Source organism: Bos taurus, chromosome 22 (genome assembly GCF_002263795.3).
Source record: "Bos taurus isolate L1 Dominette 01449 registration number 42190680 breed Hereford chromosome 22, ARS-UCD2.0, whole genome shotgun sequence".
NCBI classification, from domain to species: domain Eukaryota; kingdom Metazoa; phylum Chordata; class Mammalia; order Artiodactyla; family Bovidae; genus Bos; species Bos taurus.
Window position 1 is genome coordinate 51,401,312 of NC_037349.1, and position 19,445 is coordinate 51,420,756.

At 47.7% G+C, this 19,445-nt stretch overlaps 1 protein-coding gene across 2 annotated transcripts; it reads right to left on the reverse strand.

The window, feature by feature from the left end:
- Positions 1 to 25: 25 nt before the first annotated feature.
- On the reverse strand, positions 26 to 17,625 carry ATRIP (ATR interacting protein). Of its 2 annotated transcripts, none has more exons than XM_024982368.2 (13): positions 17,286 to 17,625; positions 14,884 to 15,014; positions 14,057 to 14,227; positions 12,030 to 12,148; positions 9,924 to 10,081; positions 8,460 to 8,555; positions 8,037 to 8,166; positions 7,157 to 7,849; positions 2,191 to 2,327; positions 1,930 to 2,018; positions 1,062 to 1,142; positions 586 to 838; positions 26 to 178 (listed from the first exon to the last, which is right to left on the reverse strand). In XM_024982368.2, exons 1-13 carry the CDS (start codon positions 17,524 to 17,526, stop codon positions 111 to 113), a joined length of 2,367 nt encoding a protein of 788 aa, XP_024838136.1. In that variant the 5' UTR covers positions 17,527 to 17,625; the 3' UTR covers positions 26 to 110.
- Between the last annotated feature and the right edge of the window lie 1,820 nt (positions 17,626 to 19,445).

A 19,445-nucleotide genomic window follows, 5' to 3' on the forward strand; every position in this document is an offset into this window, starting at 1 on the left:
CAGGAAACACAAGGCTGGCGCGCTCTCAGCCAGTCAGTGCTTTTAATCAGAGGAGGAGGGAAGGACGGGAGTGGCTCTGGTGCCACCGTGTGGCTCGGTGCTCACAGGCCTCAGCCACAGTCCATCTCGGGCTCGTCCATGTCGGTCTCCACGGCACAGAGATCCTCCAGGGCCGCCTCTGAGCCAAAACCCAGAAGGTTCTGTGGTGAAGGCCCAAAGGCGCCGGGACTGGGGGTGGCCCCACCACTCCGTCCGCCCCCCCAGGCCCGCAGGAACTAACCAGTCCCTTCCACGCCCAGGCCTCGCTCCCTCAGCTACTGCAAGCAAAGTGATACAAAGGCGATTCAGACAGGGATGTTTCTGGAAAAGCCATGGCTCTGCCAGGCTGACTCAGTAGATACGAGCCAAAGGCAGGCTGATATACTGAGAGAGGAGCCAGAGCAGGAAGGGAAGGGTGGCCGGGTGCTGGCAAAGGCTGTGTGGATGGCGGGCCGCTGACTTAAGGCCAGGGGGTCTGACTAGCCCGGGGACTTCAGAGCCGACCCCACGTTGGGGCTGGGGCGGGGGGGCCTCCTGCAGGCTCACCTTCACAGTCGGTCACGTCAGGAAGCCCTCGAATCAGCGTGCTGACCCCAGGCATGACCTGGTCGTACTGGTGCAGGACCTCCACGCAGTGCACTGTGAAGAGCTTGTCCTTCTGGGACAGGCCGTGCAGCAGCAGCACCGTGTCCCGCAGACACCGCACCGTCCGCCTCTGCTGCTCGGTGCGCGGGGGCCCCCTTGCCCGCCGCACTGTCAGCCACTGTCTGTGCAGCACCACCGTGAGCGCTCTGACCACCTGCGGAAGGGCGCGGGCAGAGGTCAGGGCATGTGGTCTCTGCACCCGGACCACCGGCTCAGTGGGGCAGCCCCGGTCCTAGCCTCACCCCAGGGTGAGAAGGGTTCTGAGCGGCAGCACCAGGGTCCAGCCCTGGTGAAGGAGTATGGAATGCTCTCCAATGGCCCTGTCACCCACCAGCAGGGCTGCCTGCTGCCAGCCCCCTTCTGCCCCTGGCACTCACCTCCACGTTGCACTGGCAGCTGGAGGCAGTGACTGGGGAGGAGGGGCTCTGCACACCCAGCTTGGCCAAGAGCCACACGGCCTAGAACGAGAACAGACTCGGTTACATCCGCGCCAGAACACCACCCCGGTTCCAATCACGGTGAGGGCTTTCTCAGGCTTCTTGCAGAGCTCCAGTGGCCTAAGCAACTGCCTGCCTAAGAGTCCCTTGGACTGCAAGAAGATCAAACCAGTCCACCCTAAAGGAAATCAGTCCTAAATATTCACTGGAAGGACTGATGCCGAAGCTGAAACTTCACTACTTTGGCCACCTGATTCGAAGAGCTGACTCCTTAAAAAAGACCCTGATGATGGGAAAGATTGGAGGCAGAAAGAGAAGGGGACGACAGAGGATGAGATGGTTGGATGGCATCACTGACTCAATGGACATGAGTTTGAGCAATCTCCCGGAATTGGTGATGGACAGGAAAGCCTGGCGTGCTGCAGTCCACGGGGTCGAAAAGAGTTGGACATGACTGAGCAACTGAACTCAACTGTCTGCACTGATGGGATCCAAGAGGTGATGGTATCCTGGGCCTTCCCAAGAGACGCTCAGGACCAAGACCTGTGTCTCACCAATGATTCCCTGCCTCCAGGCCCACCTCCAGGTACCAGGCCACCCTGCCAAGTCCCAGGATATCCTGGGTCCATGCGTGTTATATCTGTATAGTAGGGGGCCCCCCAAAACGAGTCTTCCTTGTTAGTCTCTAAACACGTCACCGATGTGAATGAAAGCCCCTTTTGTCCCCTAGGGAGGAAAAGTGCCCCTCCGGTGGGGTGGCGTGGGGTGGGGTGGCAAGCCGTCCACAAAGGGGCTCTGGTTCTTTTACCTCTTGCTCCAGCTGCAGCCACTGTGTCTCGGAGGCGGCTCTGTCAGGCCTTGACGTGATGTACATGTACAGCAGCAGCAGAAGGCAGCCTTCTGGAAGGGAGGCCCCAGCTCACACTCAGGCTCCGCCCTCCCACCCACCGCCTGAGGTACAAGCTGCGGGAGGCCTCAGAAGGTGCCTGGCCCGTCCCTGCCACCTCCCTCCCCTCCAACTAGCCGGAGCTGTCCGGGCGCGTGCCCCCCACCCCCTGGCCTGCTTTACCCGAGTGGGAGCAGAGCTGAGGTGCGAGCTTCTCATGGTCCACCAGGAGGGACAGGAGCTCAACCGTCAGCAGCACGCTGGGCAGGGGCGTCTCTGGGCGCAGGCACTGCGGCAGCACCCTGAACACGCACTGGAACCTGAAACACAGGGGCCCAGAAAGACGTGATGCCTCCAAGGCAGCTCCGAAACTCACCCTCCTTTTTCACTGTTGGTAACGGGAAATTGAAGAGGCCACGGAAGAGGAGCCTGGATTCAGGCAGACCTGGGTCCAAATGTTAGCCTGCAAACAAGTGAGTTACCCTTCACTGCGGGGCTGCCATGGCTGAAAGAGGACAGGACCTTGCCTGGCCCAGTGCCACCTCGAAAATACAGGATGCCTCCCTGGACCTGGGGAGCTGGCCTCTACACTGCTCCCAGCTCCTTCCTGCCTCTGCTCTCAAATACAGAGCCAGGTCTTGAGCTGAGTGTGAGAGGAAAGTCCTAAACCCACCACCAAAGGACTAGCCAGACTCTGGTCAGATCTCATGACATCACTTGCCAAGCAAGGAAGACTTCATTTTCTCCGCTTGTCAGGAAACACTAGCTCCCCTGCAGCCAAGTATATGAAGGTACCACTTGAGGTGTGCATGGTGAGGGGCTCGGGCACTCTTCCCCCAAGTCTCGGGCAAAGACCTGGCCCATTCATTACCAGGGAGCCAAGTCCTAAGATAAGCACTGCTGTTGGCTCAACCCACACAACCTCCTAGGTGGTGGGGGAGTTCTATGGGTGTGTCCCCTTTCATATAAGGAGGTTAAGAATATTCCCTGTGTACCATTAGGGAACAAAGTCTATTTGGGGCAAACTCATTTGAGAGCAAATCCTGTACGATAGACAAGCTGAACGTTTCTAGCCACCAGGGAGCATGGAACTTGTTGGGAAACTGGAATTTCCAAGTATCCACTAACAAGTAACCTAATTTCATTATTAGGCTAGAAGTGGCCCACTGAAACTAAAATAAATAAATCTGTCTATATATACAACACAGTTATTTCCAAAGTATTTTTTGAAAACATCAGAGCCTTCTTTTAAATGCTTTTTTTTCCCTCCAGGGCCCCCAAATGCACAATAAATAACAGTCGTGCTAGTCTGCATGAGTTGGAGATAAGTCCTTTTTGTTCAAAAGCACCTGTCAGAAAAAAAAAAAAAAAAAATGCCCCTGCCATGCCAGTACCTGGGGAGCAACCCTGGACCACCTAACTGCTACACCAGATGGGGTAGAAAGGCAAGCCTCAGGGGATGACATGCCCTCAAGCCTGGATGGGCAGTGGCGCCCTTCCCGAGACCACAGGCTGCCTGGCCGCTTGTGCTGTACCACGTATGCTTTAGAGCCCTGGTAGCACCTGTGTTACGCTCCCTGGTGGCTCAGACGGTAAAGAATCTGCCTGCAGTGCGGCTCAATCCCAGAGTTGGAGTGGGCACGGCAATCCACTCCAGTATTCTTGCCTGGAGAATCTCCATAAATAAAGGACCCTGGCAGGCTACAGTCCATGGGGTCACAGAGTCGTACTGAACGACTGAGCACAGCCCAGCACCTGTCCCTGGCTTTTGCTTTTATTCCAAGGTGAACAGGAAGCTGTGTGGTAATGGGGTTCAGCTTGTAAGCATGAAGGAATTTGGAAGGGAAGTACTGTGTGGGAAGTGGCATCAGACAGTCACTTAGGAGCCTAACTGGCTTGAAACCATCTAATACACTCCCTCTGGCATTTCAGACAAGATTCCCTAACTCAACACAGAGTTTATTCACTCAGCAAACACTGAGTGCTCACAGAGAGCCAGGCTCTGTGCTGGGTGGGAGGACGCCGGGCTCTGAGGGTGCCGCCTGGGCTTGTAAGCGCCCATGAAACGGCTGTTGTTTCACCTTACAGACAAGGTCAACAGAATAGAATGGTGATCTATCTACCATGATAACTGGTAAAAATGTGGTTCCTGGAATTCATTCATTTAAACAATAAGAAAGCAAGATGCAAGGATTTTTCACTTATCCACAGATCAATGTGATGAGCTGCATTAACAAAGTGACTAAAAAACCATATGATCATCTCAACAGATGCAGAACATTTGCTAAAGTTCAGCATCCATTTTTGATAAAAACTTCAGAGAGCAGGTATAGAGGAAACTTAGGTCAACATACTAATAATAAAGGCCACATATGAAAAACCCACATCTGACATCATACGCACTGGTGAAAAGCTGAAAGCATTTTCCCTAAGATCAGGAACAAGACAAGGATGCCCACTCTCACCATTTTTATTCAGCATAGTTTTGGAAGCCCTAACCACAGCAATCAGAGAAGAAAAAGAAAGAAAAAGGAATCCAAACTGGCAAGGAAGAAAAAAATGTCACTGTTTGCAGATGACATACCGTACGTAGAAAATCTAAGATGCCACCAGAAAATGACTAGAACACATCAATGAATTTGGTAAAGTTGCAGGATACAAAATTAAGATACAGAAGTCTGTTGGATTTCTGTACACTAACAATGAGCTATCAGAGAAATTAAGGAAACAATCCCACTTACCATTGCATCAAAAAGAATAAAACATCTAAGAATAAGCCTACCTAAGCAGGCAAAAAGGCCCAGACTCCCATAACTGGAAGATGTTGATGAAAGAAACTGAATACGACACAGATGAAATGACAGAACCTATTCTTGGATTGGAAGACTCGATACTGTCCAAGTGACTGTACTACCCAAGGCAATCTACAGATTCAGTGCAATCATTATCAAATTACCAATGGCATTTTTCACAGAACTAGAAGAAAAACATTTAAACAGGCAGAACGCCGTTTGACATAAATTGCAGCAACTGATTTTTAGACCCATCTCTTAAAGCAAACAAAAGCAAAAAAAAAAAAAAAAAAAAGCCAATGGGACCTGCCTAAGTAAATTTAAAAGCTTTTGCACAACAAAGGAAACCGTGGACAGAATGAAAAGAGAACCCATTATTGTGGGAGCAGATAACTGCAAGTGATATGACCGATAAGGGGGTCATATATTCAGCATATATAAACAGCTCGTACAACTCAACATTAAACAAACAACCCAATCAAAAATGAGCAGAACTGAATAGACATTTTTCCAAAGAGGACAGCCAGATGGCCCACAGACACATGAAAAGATGCTCAGTTATCACTCATCACCAGGGAAACGCACATCAAAACCACAATGAGACATCACCTCAGACTGGTTGAATGGCTACCACCATCAAGAACACCAGTAACAAATGTTGGCAAGGATGAGAAGAAAAGGGAGTCCTTCAGTGCTATTGGTGGGAATGTGAATTAGTGCAGCCATTGTGGAAGAGTACGGGAGTTTCTCAAAAAACTAAAATGGGAGTACCATATGATCCAGCAATTCTACTTCTGTGTTATATCCGGGAAGAAAAAAACAAAACAGTAATTTGGAAAGATACATGCACTCCGATGTTCATAGAAGCATTATCTGCAATTGCCAAGGTGCTGAAGCAACCTAAGTGTCCATCAGCAGATGAATGGATAAAGAAGTTGTGATACACACACACACACATCGGAATACTGTTGTTGTTCAGTCGCCAAGTCAGGTCAGACTCTTTGGGACCCCATGGACTGCAGCATGCCAGGCTTCTCTGTCCTTCACTATCTCCTGGAGTTTGCTCAAATTCATGTCCATTGAATCGGTGATGCTATCTAATAACCATCTCATCCAATGCCACCCCCATCTCCTTTCGCCTTCAATCTTCAACTCAGCCATAAAGGAACAAAATTTTGCCATCTGCAACAACATGGATGGCCTTGGAGGGCATTATGATAAGTGAAATAAGACAGAGAAAGGCAAAAACTGTATGATATCATGTATATGTAGAATCTAAGAAATACAGGTGAATTAAAAAAGATAAAGACTCATAGAGCAAACTAGTGGTTACCTTTGGGGAGAGAGAAGGAAGGAAGGGCAGAATGGGGGTAGATTAAAGCAGCGTTGTTATGGGATTGTATGAAATCATGTGTGAAACTTCTGAAAATTGTAAAGCACTATGGAATTTTAAAAAGAAAAAAAGGAAAGAGAAGACTCAAAAGGAAAAAAAAAAATCCAAGCAACCAGCCACTATGACCTGGGCCTACCTTGCTGTCCATACTACTCTGCAGTACACTGTGTCGAGCTCTGAGCACCACCTTTAGGATGGACCAGACAGGCGGGAATATATTCATATGGCAACCAGGATCCAGAAATGTGTTTAGTAAACAGGTATTCTGGGCTCAGAGATGAAAAGACTTAAAATCTGTGCAGCCAGTGGAGTCATTCCAACACAAGAACTGGCCTCTGGGTGGAGTGCTGAGGGGGCAGATGAGATTCTAGGACTAACTAGAGGACTGGCTGGGTGAGGTTTACCTTCCCAAGTGTTCAAGGTCTGGAATCCCAAGCTAGGACTTTATTATAGTGGTGTTTCGCAACAAACTTTAAGAGGAACAAGTGACCTGTGGCTCATGCCAGTGGTGGGCACCTTGCAGATGGGCAGATTCCCAGCAGTCAGCTTGTACCTGCACACCCTCTGCCTCCTCAGGGAACCCCAGCAAACTCAACTTCAACATGCCCATGATGTGCGGTCTTCACCTGACGCACGTCCCAGGTCCACAGGTCTCTGGGTTCGGTCTTTGTCTTGGGGGCAGGACGCTCTTCCATGGTGACTAGCAGCCTTCTTTTAACACATGTGTGTTTTGCTTACCTACTGTCTAGAGGCAGCACTAAGCCAAATAAACCACTTCCTTGGTTCTAACACCTGGCCCCATTTCCCATGACTTCAGAACTCCCTGAGCCAAGAACCTAAACCAAGGCTTAGAGCCGAGCAGTATGAACGCGGCAAGATGGGAGCAAGCTCAGGGGCCACAGGACAGACCTTGAGAGGTCAGGTAAGACCCACAAGGAACCATGACTCCCATGCTGCAGGATACCTGGGCAGGAAATCAAAGGAAGCATTTTCAGCTAATTCCACCAAAACCTTAAGGCACTGGCTGAGGACACTGGCTTGAAGGTGACCTGTTGCTGCAGAAGAGGAAGCCAGAAGGTGAAGGAGCATCTTCAAGAGTGGATGCTGGCCTTGGTCCTTGGCAAGCCCCTCTGGGGCTGAGGTCGCATCCCCATGACTATGTCCGTGAACCTGGCTCTGGTCTCCTTCGCCCGCAGCAGGCTCAGCGCCTGCTCCTGACAGTAACAGGCAGACGACTGCTCCGCTGTGGCACACCAGGTGCTGGAGAACGCTAAGTGCCGCCACCGAGAAGCCTTCCAGGTTATAAAGAGAGTCCTCGGGGCTGGCCTCTACCCCAGGGCTCACACGGGAGGGGTGTGTCGGCGGGTCCGCAGGCGCTCCGCTTCTCTTGGCTGCTGCCAAATCCTGCAGAGCCTGACAGTGTAAGCCGATGAAGAACTGTACCAGGGGGAGGAGATGCACAGCCCCAGGGAGCCTGTGGAGCGGGAAGGCCCTTCCGCCGCCCTCTGCTGGGTCTCTGTCGCTGGAGCCTTCCTCATTCCTGGCCACCAGGTTCAGTCCGGTGAGCGCCATGTGCTGCGCTTCTCTCAGGGCTGAGACGGGAAATGACCCATCGCGAGGACCTGTGGTCCTCAGGCTTGAAATCCCAGTCAAGGTACTAGCAACCAACACAAAAGAAAAGACACAAGTGTGAGAGGCAGATATGGTCAAGCAACCCAGATAGCCTGCAGCAAATTCTCTCATCTCCCTGCCCAGAGCAGATGTCTGGGGCTGGTCAGGACCAGATGGGGACTTGCTTCCCCAAAACTCCTTCCAGACAAGCTTTTTAGGAGTCTTGTGCTTACCTGCCAAGCCCCGGTAGCTGGAACTGGGTGCCAGCAGGAGCCTCAGGACAACTGCTCAGGAGATGGCACAGACCCAGGGGAGACCCGGGGATCAAAGGCTGCTTCAGGAGAAGGTTTATCAAAATGGAGCCTGCGGAAAGACAGGTGACATGAGAGTGCTTTTCTATAATGCCAACTCTCCTCTCAACAGCCACTGAGGTCCCCTGAGACACCTGTGGGTACTGAAGGCTCGGGGGCATACTTGTTCTTGGCCCCTCCCAGTTTATAGTCACATACTTCAATCACAGATTCCTATTCCCACTGACCCTCTAAAGCATTGCCTGGTTCCCACAGCCCAGGACAGCTAGGCAATTCCAGTGCAGCCTCACAGAGCACAATCAGAGCTGGGCAGGCATCCGGCAGAAGGGGCACGCCTTCTGGTACCTTGATTGTTTGATCTCCAGCTGTCAAGAAGACTTTTCTGGGGCTCTTCCTGCTTTATGGGGCCACCTCCCAGACTGTGGACCTTATTCTCTGCAACTAGATAAATAAAATGTTAATCAAAATTAGAACATGAAAACATGCATCTATCAGAAACTCTTTAAATGTGACGAGTTTCAAACATACATTGTTTTATTTTTTTCAACTCTGGATCAAAACAAGAGCCAAAGCAACTCATGAACCTTCGCATCTTTGCCTTCCTCATAAAATAGGAACTTGTATAAGGAAAAGAAAATTAAATTGTGTTCCCCACTCCTAAGTCAGGCAATAACATAAAAGCTATAACCTTCACATTTATGTGATTATTACATGCCAGACACTGTTCTAAGAGCTTTATACCTGTCAACTCTCTTGTTCTTCACACCAGCCCTCCCAGGAGGTGTTATTAGTGGCTTTGTTCTATATACGGGAAAACTGAAGCACAGAGGTTTGCTGTGTGTCTGTGTGTATGTGTGTATATGTGTGTGTTCAGTGTGTGTGTGTGCTTAGTCGCTCAGTCACGTCTGACTCTTCGCGACCCCATGGACTGTAGCCTGCACCAGGCTCCTCTGTCCATGGAATTTTCCAGGTAAGGATACTAGAGCAGGTTGCCATTTCCTTCTCCAGGGAAATCTTCCCAACTATAACCGCTTCTCAATTTGCTCCAAAATGTGTGTAGCTGTAGTTGGCAGGGGTGCCGTGATGCTAATGACTTGAAAGAGCTGATGGTGGCAGGACAGAGGTGGATCTGAATGGCAGGATAAACGGGCACAGCACAGTCTCCCAGTGAAAACTACCAACGCTAGATTGCTTCTCTCTAGAAGCAGGAGCACTGTCTCCATCTGGACTCAGCCTGGCGACGAAAGGAGCGCATATTCCTGCACCCTAGTTGTGTTTCTGGCCTGTTGATGGATGCTGACTGCGGAGGTTTTAAAATACGCCTGCAAGTTCTTTGACACACTTGCACTCAAAGGGCGCAGCCTAGTTTCCTTCCCCTTGAACACGGCCCAGACTCAGGGACTCAGTTCTAATGAACAGAACTTACGCTGAGTGATAGAACTGACGCTATGTGACTTCCAGGTTCAGACACAGAAAGGATAGATTCCGCTTCCAACAAGCTCTCTGAGTTTGCTAGCTCTTTAGGAAGCCATCTACGGGGTGAGGAGGTCAGCCAAGGAGCCCTGGGGAGAGGCCCACATGTGAAAAGGAATTCCACTGCTGGACATGTAAGTGCACCACCTTGAAATAGATCCTCCAGCCCCTGACAAGCCTTCAGTGATTCCAGCACCCTTAGAGACAAACCATCCCCACTATGCTGTCAGAACTGTGGGCCCACAGAAAGGAGGAGAAAATAAACACCCAATTGTTTCAAGGCTCAAGGTCAAGTGGTCTGATATTGAGTTGTAGATGATAGAGAGACGGACTTACCCTCTCTGCTCATCGGGGATTTGTATGCTGGCTCTGTCTGGCAGGGCTGGGGAAGGGACTTGTTAGCACTAAAAGACTCCTTTGTAGGGAAAGATGGTTTTCCAAATTGTGGAGAACATGCTTCTGGCTTTATAACCACAGAAGGGCTTTTCCTAGGACTGGAAAAAGTTAACTATGAAAGCAGAGTAATGATTCTGCTAACCCTATGTAAAATTCCTGGTTATAAAACTTCTAACAGGTTTTAAACTTTTCATGTTCAGGTGATTTGACCAAGAGATTCATCTAATCCACACTTGTTAGTCTTTGTCAGGATAGCAGTGTAAAAGTCAAGGCATTTTCATCCAAATGGTAGAAAAAAATCTTTCCTTTGTTTCTACCTTCAAAAGTATTGGGCAGAATTCAAGTACTATTTCCAATTCTACCAAAACATATTTTCAATTTGTAACCTCTTTTTTAAAAAATTTAATTGGAGGATAATTGCTTTACAATGTTGTACCGGTTTCTGCCATCCAACAGTGCAAATCAGCCATAAGTATACATGTCTCCTCCCCCTTGAACCCACCTCCCACCGCCCACCCCATCCCACCCCTCTAGGTGGTCACAGAGTGCCAGGTTGAGCTCCCTGTGTTAGACAGCACTGGTAACGTATATGTCTCAGTGCTAGTCTCTCAATTTGTCCCACACTCTCCTTCCCTGTGTCCACAAATCTGTTCTCCGTGTCTAGATCTCTATTGTTGCCCTGCAAATAGGTTCATCAGTACTATTTTTCAAAATTCCATATATATATATACATACATACATACATACATACACGATACTTTTTTTTCCCTGAATTACTTCACTCTGTATAACACGCTCTAGTTCATCCACCTCACTAGAACTGACTCAAATTCATCCCTTTTATGGCTGAGTAATATTCCATTGTATATATGGACCACAACTTCTTTATACTTTTATCTGTGGATGGACATCTAGGTTACTTCCATGTCTTGGTTATTGTAAATAGTGCTGCAATGAACACTGGGGTACATGTGTCTGTTTCAATTATGGTTTTCTCAGGGTATATGCCTAGTAATGGGATTGCTGGGTCATATGGTGGTTTTATTTCTAGTTTTTTAAGGACTCTCCATACTGTTCTCCACAGTGGCTGTATCAGTTTGCATTCCCACCAACTGTGTGAGAGGGTTCCCTTTTCTCCACACCCTCTCCAGAATTTATTGTTTGTAGATTTTTTGATGATGGCCATTCTACCTTATATTGTCCCTCTCCCCAGTGGCAACCACTAGTTTACAACAACCTCTTTTTTAATAGCCAGGGACTGAATTAAAAGATTTTCAGTAGAAAGAGCATCTAGTGAGAGGTGTGTTGTTTCTTGCAACTAGGAAATGGCTGGTTCCTTGGTGCCAGGGCTTTTACGTTAGAGAAGCAGTCTTAACCCTCCAATTAGATCAGACAATGCTGAGGCCGTCCTGTGAGTAGAGTGTGAAGAGGTAAGGATGGATTCCTTCTGCTGTCCTCTGTCTTATCTGGACTATGTAAGGCCTAAAGAGTTCAGTTTCATACCCTGCCCATTATAAGCAAAGGCAGCAGAATGCTGAACACCAGAAAAAGACGACCTGACCTACACTGTCCAAGTTTCAAGAATGATACTGACAGACTTCTCACAGGACAGACCATTAACAAACTGATTATATCTGCAGCAAAGGTGGGGGCCGTTGGGCAGCAAATGAGAAAAAATGTTCTAAGCAATTGGGACTGACATACAGTTGGGACAAAATCACTTATTTGAAACAAATTACATAAAAATGAAGACTGGTCTACTCTAAAACTCTAGAGGTCATCTTTCCAGCCTTTTCTCATCCTGAGGAGTTGTGTTTATAAAGTCCTACAGGAAGAAGGCACTTTCAGAGAGTGTGGAGCCCTTATGCTACGACCCCCCAACCATTCCAGCCTCATCTGAACCACCTTTGAGGCCTCCGGAAAAGAGGATCTGTGCCCCAGTGGCAGAGTCTAAATGACCTTTGTTCACAACTAGCCTGATACCGTCATTCAGACTTTTTAGGAAACGATAACAAAACTGTTTCCACCCTCTAGCGCCATCATTACCTGACATGGGAAACGGTGGGTACAGCTAGTTTATTAGCTCGTTCACTGCTCTGAAGCTTCGTTCTTAATTCATTCATCTCTGCATCTTTAAACTGGAGTTCAGACTGCAAGGACTGGAGCTGGAAGGCAAAAGAAATAGAGAGGTCTCATCACATATACAGAAACAGCTCTGGGGGACTGTCCTGGCAGCCCAGTGGTTAAAAGTCCATGTTTCCAATGCAAGCGGTCCAGGTTTGATCCCTGGTCTGGGAACAAGGATCCCACCACCACCAACAATAAAAAGTAGTTCTGGGCTTCAAAATTCTCAAGCTAGTAAAAGAAAAACAAACAATGAGAAATAGTATAAAAGTCTGCTGTGACATAAATGGCCCCAAAATATCAAGTTTTAGCTTTCTTACTGAAAGATGGCATGGTATTCTAGAAAGATATTTTGACCTGTTTATTGCTAGGTGGTATGTGAGGATTCAAACACCATTTACTCGGCCTCTCTGAACTTCAGCTGATGTGTAAGATAAATACCTGTCTTCATGACTGGGGGGATTAATTAAGAATATAACTGTAAAATGCCCAGCACAAAGCTTGCCAGGGTGCAGTATCTCACAGTAACATGGAGACCTTGTAGTGAACCTGTTGCTGTGCTTTAGTCACTCAGTTGTGTCTGACTCTTGGCGACCCCATGGACTGTAGCCCCCCAGGCTCCTCTGTCCATGGGATTTCCCAGGCAAGAATACTGGAATGGGTTGCCAGTTCCTCCTCCAGGGGATCTTCCTGACCCAGGGATCAAACTCACAGCTCCTGCATTGGCAAGTGGGTTCTTTACCCCTGAGCCACCAGGGAACATGGTGGTGCACAGTCCAGGTCTTCCTGAAGCTCTGGGCTGAGAATCTGGAATAGTTTTACCAAAACCCTGAGCAGTGTGGGGAGACCTGCTGCTCTGGCCAACAGTAACTGCTGCCATTCCCTGAGCACAGTCCATGCCAGGCATAGCACCAGACACGAGTGCAGGACCATATAAGTCTCACAACAACCCTTCTGGTTATTTTCGGGAACAGATAAAGGAGATGAGTCATAGAGCATGACTGATCACCCTGAGGTCACCGCTTGAATGTGATAAACCCTGGCTTCAGTCTCTGGCTTGTTGGTACCTCCCTTGGTCTTCACTATGCATATGGAAAAGCAACTACTGCTGTTAGTGTTAGGCACAGGTCAGCGCTTCTTCAAAGACTGCCAAGTTTGCTGAATGAAGTAATGGCAGAGTAAAACCCATGTCCTTATTTGGGAAGTGAAGGAAAGTAATGTATACCTGGCACCCAGTTTTTCTCCCCACAACAGTGTCTCCCTCCCCTAAGAAACATCATTTTCCTGCCTCTGAATATGTGATTTGAATGGGAGCTATTATCTCTTTGGTTCCAGTGACTAGTTCCAGGGTAGGCATGTAACTCAGGTTAGACCAATTAGAGCCTTCCCCAGAATTTTAAAACTTGAGATGAGGACCCCTAAGTCTTCAGTCTGTTCTGGAGCTGTGAAATATGAGGCCTGGAGCTCTTGGAGAAAACATCCTCAGCCATAAGGATGGAATTTATCAACAGTACAGAGAATAAAGATGAGTTTTGGCAAATCTCGAGTCATTTGAGACCGCAGTACATCTGTTTTCCCCAGACTTAGTTACAGAATGCAATCCTATTTTTGTTTGTTTGTTTGGCCTAAGCTAGGTCAGTTGAGTTTCTGATCTGCGTGCCCCCCCCGCCCCCCAAAAAAGGAAGCAAATAATTTAAGCCTATTTCTGCAAAGTGTTAGCCAGTGGCTTAGGCAACCACAGCAAAGCAGAATTTCATCTACGTCCTTTTCCAAATCACCCAGCCTCAAAGAAAAGTACATGTAATTAGTTGGTAGCAAAAGTATTTTCAGCAAACAACTGCTGAAGTCTTCCTGGGAGATTTATAAGCAACTTTAGGCACTGCTTCCAAAGGAACTCAGTAAGCAGGCAAAGCTGATGTCCATACAAGCAAAACATATCTCTGGGTCACCTTTTTGGAGAACTCCTTTTCTTTTTCACTGAGTGCTTGGGTTTTCTCTTGCTCAAGAAGGAAATGAGATCTTCTCTGTTCCTCTAGAATGGATTCTGTCTGATGCAATGAGTCCCGCAAAATTTTAATTTCTCCATTTTTAATGAGCACTTCTTCTTCCATTGCCTTCATCTGGAAATTCCAAATTGATCTCGTGAAAGGTTTGTAAGGGAAAATTGTATATAATGTACAATGTGCTTATTTGCATTATAATTAATGCATATATGCACTTATTTCAACATGTAGCCGGGGAGGTGAAGAAACACATTTAAAACACGTCCAAAGGATCAATAAGTGCTCAGAATACATCCATGCCAACCAGACCACGACCTGCTAGGTCCATTCCTGGGACAGCAGGTTTTCAGCAAATAGCTTAAAGACGTACTTGTCACTTCTGCATGCACATTCCAAAGGTCCTAGGGACCTACAGACAGTCATATGAAAAATGTCTGCTTTTTGCAAAACTGTTAATGAAAATAGCAACCATTATGATGTTGTGTTTCTTCTATAAGACACATGCTATAAATTTATCTCAGTACTATAACAGAAAGTTTGTATCTCTTTTTGTATAGGTTTACAAAGTGTTTCTTTTCTTATCTTGGCTATTAGGAATCTCAGGATTTAGTTACAACCAAAATTTTCTGGCTTTCTTTCCCCAGCTTTCTCCCAATTCATGGGGATGAATCTGGACTCTTGTCTTAAAACTTTTCTATTTTATTGTATAATGCTTTCTAACACATGCATAAGTGAATGCATTAACTACAAAAACTACAAGTTAAATCCCTTACCTTTTCTTTAAGTTCTTTGTATTGTGCCTGAAGTACCTCTAATTCAAAATTGTCTTTAACTGGAACACTTTCTCTGTTTTTCCCTGCAGGATATTTTGACATCCCATCTAATCTGGTGACCTTATGAACATCTGTAAAAAACAATTAAAAAAACCGAGTTCCCATATACTTTTTAAGACTCAGGATTTTCCACTTTCACCAGCCAGTGCTGAAAACAATCACTTTTGAAAGCAAATTAGAGGAAGATGTAGTAAGTAGAATACGTATTTTCGAACATAAGAACATGATTCAATCCTTATGAAATAACAAATTCTGCCACCCCCTCCCCATTCCGCACTCAGTTTCTTGTTTTTTTTCCCCTGCATCCAGTTTTAAGGGTCTCAGCTAAAGGCTGAAAGGTGCTGTGGGAACCTCACTGTTCGAATCTCAGTGATCCATTATTCAACATTATTTACTCAGCATCTACAATATGTCAGGCACAATTTAGCCTCTCAAGAAAGCTACAGTGGTGAGAAAAATGGATACAGTCCTTACACTCATGGAGCTTACACGGCAATCAAAAATATAAGAATAAACATAAAATTACAACTGTTATAAAAGCTGCAGAGAAGAACAAGTAGAGGGATGCCTGTAACAGGGGATTTCATCCACAAGGATGACTGGAAGCCTTCCCTGCTGCTAAGTCGCTTCAGTCGTGTCTGACTCTGTGTGACCCCATAGACGGCAGCCCACCAGGCTTCCCCTGTCCCTGGGATTCTCCAGGCAAGAACACTGGAGTGGGTTGCCATTTCCTTCTCCAATGCATGAAAGTGAAAAGTGAAAGTGAAGTCGCTCAGTCGTGTCCGACTCTTAGCGACGCCATGGACTGCAGCCCACCAGGCTCCTCCGTCCATGGGGTTTTCCAAGCAAAAGAGTACTGGAGTGGGGTGCCATTGCCTTCTCCGGAAGCCTTCCCTAGATAAGTGATAACTGAATGGAGAGCTGAAGAACAAGCAGGAATTAACCAGAGGAGTGGCGATGGGGAATGGATGGAAAGAACATTCAATGTGTAAGAAACAGCAATATGGACTTCCCTGGTGGTCCAGTGGTTAAAACTTCAAATTTGCACTGCAGGGAGGGGGGGTTTGATCCTTGGGAACTAAATCCCATGTGCAGTGCAGCAAAAAAAAAAAAAAAAAGACACAGCGATGTGCAGTTTCTGTATTGTAGGGAAGCAGGGAGAATTCAAGGAATGAAGGAAGGTCAGTGTAGCTAGAAACGCGAGAGGGAAAGGGTCAGGCCATGCTGGGTCTTCTGGGCCATGTTAATGATTTTAATCTTTATACTAGAAGAAGTGTGAAGTCATTAAAGGCTTTCAGTAGGGATGTTCATTGTGCATCTGTGTGTGACAGAGATTTTAGTTTTAAAATGATCACTCTGGCTGTGGTGTGAAGTCTGACTTGTACGAGTCATAACTGGAAATGTGGACACAATTTAGTGAACTTTTGTCCAGGGGAGGGGTGATGGTAACACAGATCAGGGAGATGGCAGAGATGATGCAGAGGATGGATTCTCGAGATGGAAGAAAAAGGTAAAGTTACAGGATTTGGAAGGGGCCAGGGGGATGTTGGCTTGTGGTATGGGATGGAGAGTGGTGCCAGTCTCTGCCATGCAGAACATGTGTTCATCAACATGTCTTTTCTGAATGTCTGCTTTGCCAGGCACTATGCTGGAGATGCTGGTGGATGACTGGATTTCCAGGAAATGACTGTGTGGAATTTAACATGCCTATAAGACATCCAAGTAGAGATTCAAGGTACCCTCAAAACCTTTCTCTTCCAGGGAGCCCCATAAGATGTCACTAGAATGAGTGTAAGCTCCAAGAAGGTTGGGGCTTTTGTTTGTTGCTAAGTGTCTGTAGCTTCTAAAGTTTGGGCACCTAGTATAATTTATTGGTTGTATAAAAAGAATAAGTCTACCCTATCTCTTGCCTCTGCCAGATCCCTCTTGTGCTCAGGTGGTCCAAAGGAAAAGGTGGTCTTCATTCGATCTAAAGCCTCCCAAATATGTCATAAGAATGGGTCCCCACGTGTAGGTAAAGATGGTTCTTATGGCTATGGTAGTTGTGTTGCAAGGATCTCTGCTGAGAACTAAGAACCCAGTGGTCCAAAGTATAGAAACCCAAGTAAAATGTTAACCTAGCTTCCTATATTCCAAATCGGCTGTTTGACATTCCTGATACATTTCTCCTCTCAAATCAAAAGACCTCTTGGGAGACAACCGCTGCTTAAATCAAACTATTCCTAGGAAGGGGCAGTGTGGGTGCAAGACACCGGAACGGTCACCGCGGGGTTCCGAAGGCACAGCCATCTAGGGGGTCTAGGGAAGTCTGCACCACTCTCAAGAGGAAAAGGCGAACTCACTGGACACGTCCGGAGCCGTGGTCGGGCACTGGCTCAGGGCCTGGGACGCAAGCGTGTCGAGTTCCTCCAGGTCGTCGGCGGTGAAATCCCCATGCAGGCCGAATGGGTCTTCGGGGTCCGGGGTGGCGGGGATTCCTCGGGCCCGCTTGCTTGGAGGGTGCCCGGTGTTGGGCGGAGGGCCAGGACTAGGTGCCGGGGGCCCACTCCGCCTCCTGCTACCTGACGCGGAGATTCCAGCCATGCCTGCCGCCGGCTGATCTCTAAAGACACTGAACCCGGCCTATACCCGCGTGGAAGGAGGGATGGACCAACCGCCCGCGCGCCGTGGCTCGCCTCAGCCGCCGGGACACGCCCCCGAACCAACGAGCCAATCACCTGCCAGTTGACGGGCGCGGAGGAATGACATCATCAGAGCGCGCCGCGGTGCTCCATTGAGTGCGGGCTGAGCCCTGTTGCTTCCCGCCCTTCTTGGGCCCAGCCTCGCCTGGCGCTCTGGTACCGACTGTTAGGACTCGGTAGGCCACTACGGTGGTCTAAGCGCAGCGAACTGAGTTACCTAGCCAAACTCACCAGCCCCACCACGCAAGTGAGCTGTGTGCCGGCTCCCTGACATGCCCTGGGGTACACAGCAGCACTTGCTGGAGTTCGCCCAGATAGATATTCACCCGTGCAGTGTGAATCTATGGCAGGCAGCAGCATTCAGACTTTTGGTTTTTGTGACCTCGCTGTCCAGCCAGACCCACTTCTCAAATACCCCAGGCTCTTTTGAGGAGGAGTGTGGAAGAATGGGGTTGGGCTAGGAGTTAGGAATAGATCTGTTATGAGCACACATCTTTGAGTACAGTAAATGTTTTGAATGTGTACATTTGGTGAAAGCCTGAGAAGGGTGTGCTTGTGTTGAAGGGTATAGGAACTGCTCAGGCTGTTAATATTTATTCATTTCTCTGGGAGCTCTTAAGTGTTTTTGTTCCAAGTGCTGGTCATATGGAAATGAATGAGACTCAAGAAGTCAAGGAAGGTCCCATGGAAGTAGCAACTGGGCTGTCCTACAGGCTAAGTGGGAGTTACCAAGAGATATTAAGGAGGATGGCATCAAGATTACTCAGACAAGAATACAACACTGAAATAGAGGCCACACAAGTGCCAGGTAGGCGTTATCAACGGCAAAATAGGAGAGGAGCAGGGATTCAAGCTGGGCTTGAGTAGCTGACAGGATTTTACTGGCAGGCTGCAGTCCATAGGGTCACAAAGTGCCAGACACGACTGGGTGACTAAGCACGGCACTGTGGTGTGCAGGACATTTAGCAGGAACAAGGTGTTGGAAAGTAACAGGGGCAAGACTTTTCATCCGTGTGTCGCTGAATCGTGTCTGACTCTTCGAAGTCCCGTGGACTGTAGCTTGATAGGTTCCTCTGTCCGTGGAATTCTAACTTAGCCTATGAGTATCCTATGAATGTTTGGGAGGGCAGTAAATGAAAGGGAGATAGTTGTCAGGGCCTAGAGGGTCTTCAGTACCTGGCTTTAATTTTTTGAGGTAACTGGTAGGTTCCCTCAGATAGTCACCCAAATATTGGATGCTATCTTAATTGCTCCAAGTTTCTGCTCTGGTAAAAACACAAGATTATACTTCGTAAGTGCAGACTGGGTTCCATCAAATAAAAGAGCAGTAGATTCATCTGAGGGGCAGTGTGCTAGCTCTGGCTCTCCGAAGGGTTATTCTCAGCAGCACAGGGATGGGTGCCAGCTGGCAAGTCCCTTGGGAATCCCTGAAGTCCAAAGAGGATGCTACTGGCTGTGGAACTTTCCGGGAGACAACCAAAGTGGGATGTTTATCTTTTACTAGTATCAAGTACATTAGAGTGGTAATACAAGCTTCAATCTATGAAAATCTTTTCCAGTTTTGACTCAGCAAAATCTCAGGGCCCTTCTGGAAAACACATTCTCAAGAGAAAGCTTAGTGTTATTAGCATTACTGCCATAGTTGTGTCTAGATCCTAGAAATGAAATCTAGACTCGGACATCTAAACTGTTTCAATACACATGCATTTAGCACATCATGGTCTCTGTCCTCCAGGAATTTACCCTTCCTGGAGTCAAAAGTGGTAGATGATAACAAGTGTCAGGAGAAAAAAAGGAAACAGGATTAAGAGACTTGAGGAC

Bases quoted from the DNA above. Each gene is read 5' to 3' on its own strand.
- ATRIP (XM_024982368.2), bottom strand. From the start codon at position 17,526: ATGGCTGGAATCTCCGCGTCAGGTAGCAGGAGGCGGAGTGGGCCCCCG. The intron at 8,556-9,923 runs GTAAGTCCGTCT...TTATTTATCTAG, and splicing joins ATCCCCGATGAGCAGAGAGG to TTGCAGAGAATAAGGTCCAC. The intron at 8,167-8,459 runs GTACCAGAAGGC...GTCTTTCCGCAG, and splicing joins CTGGAGATCAAACAATCAAG to GCTCCATTTTGATAAACCTT.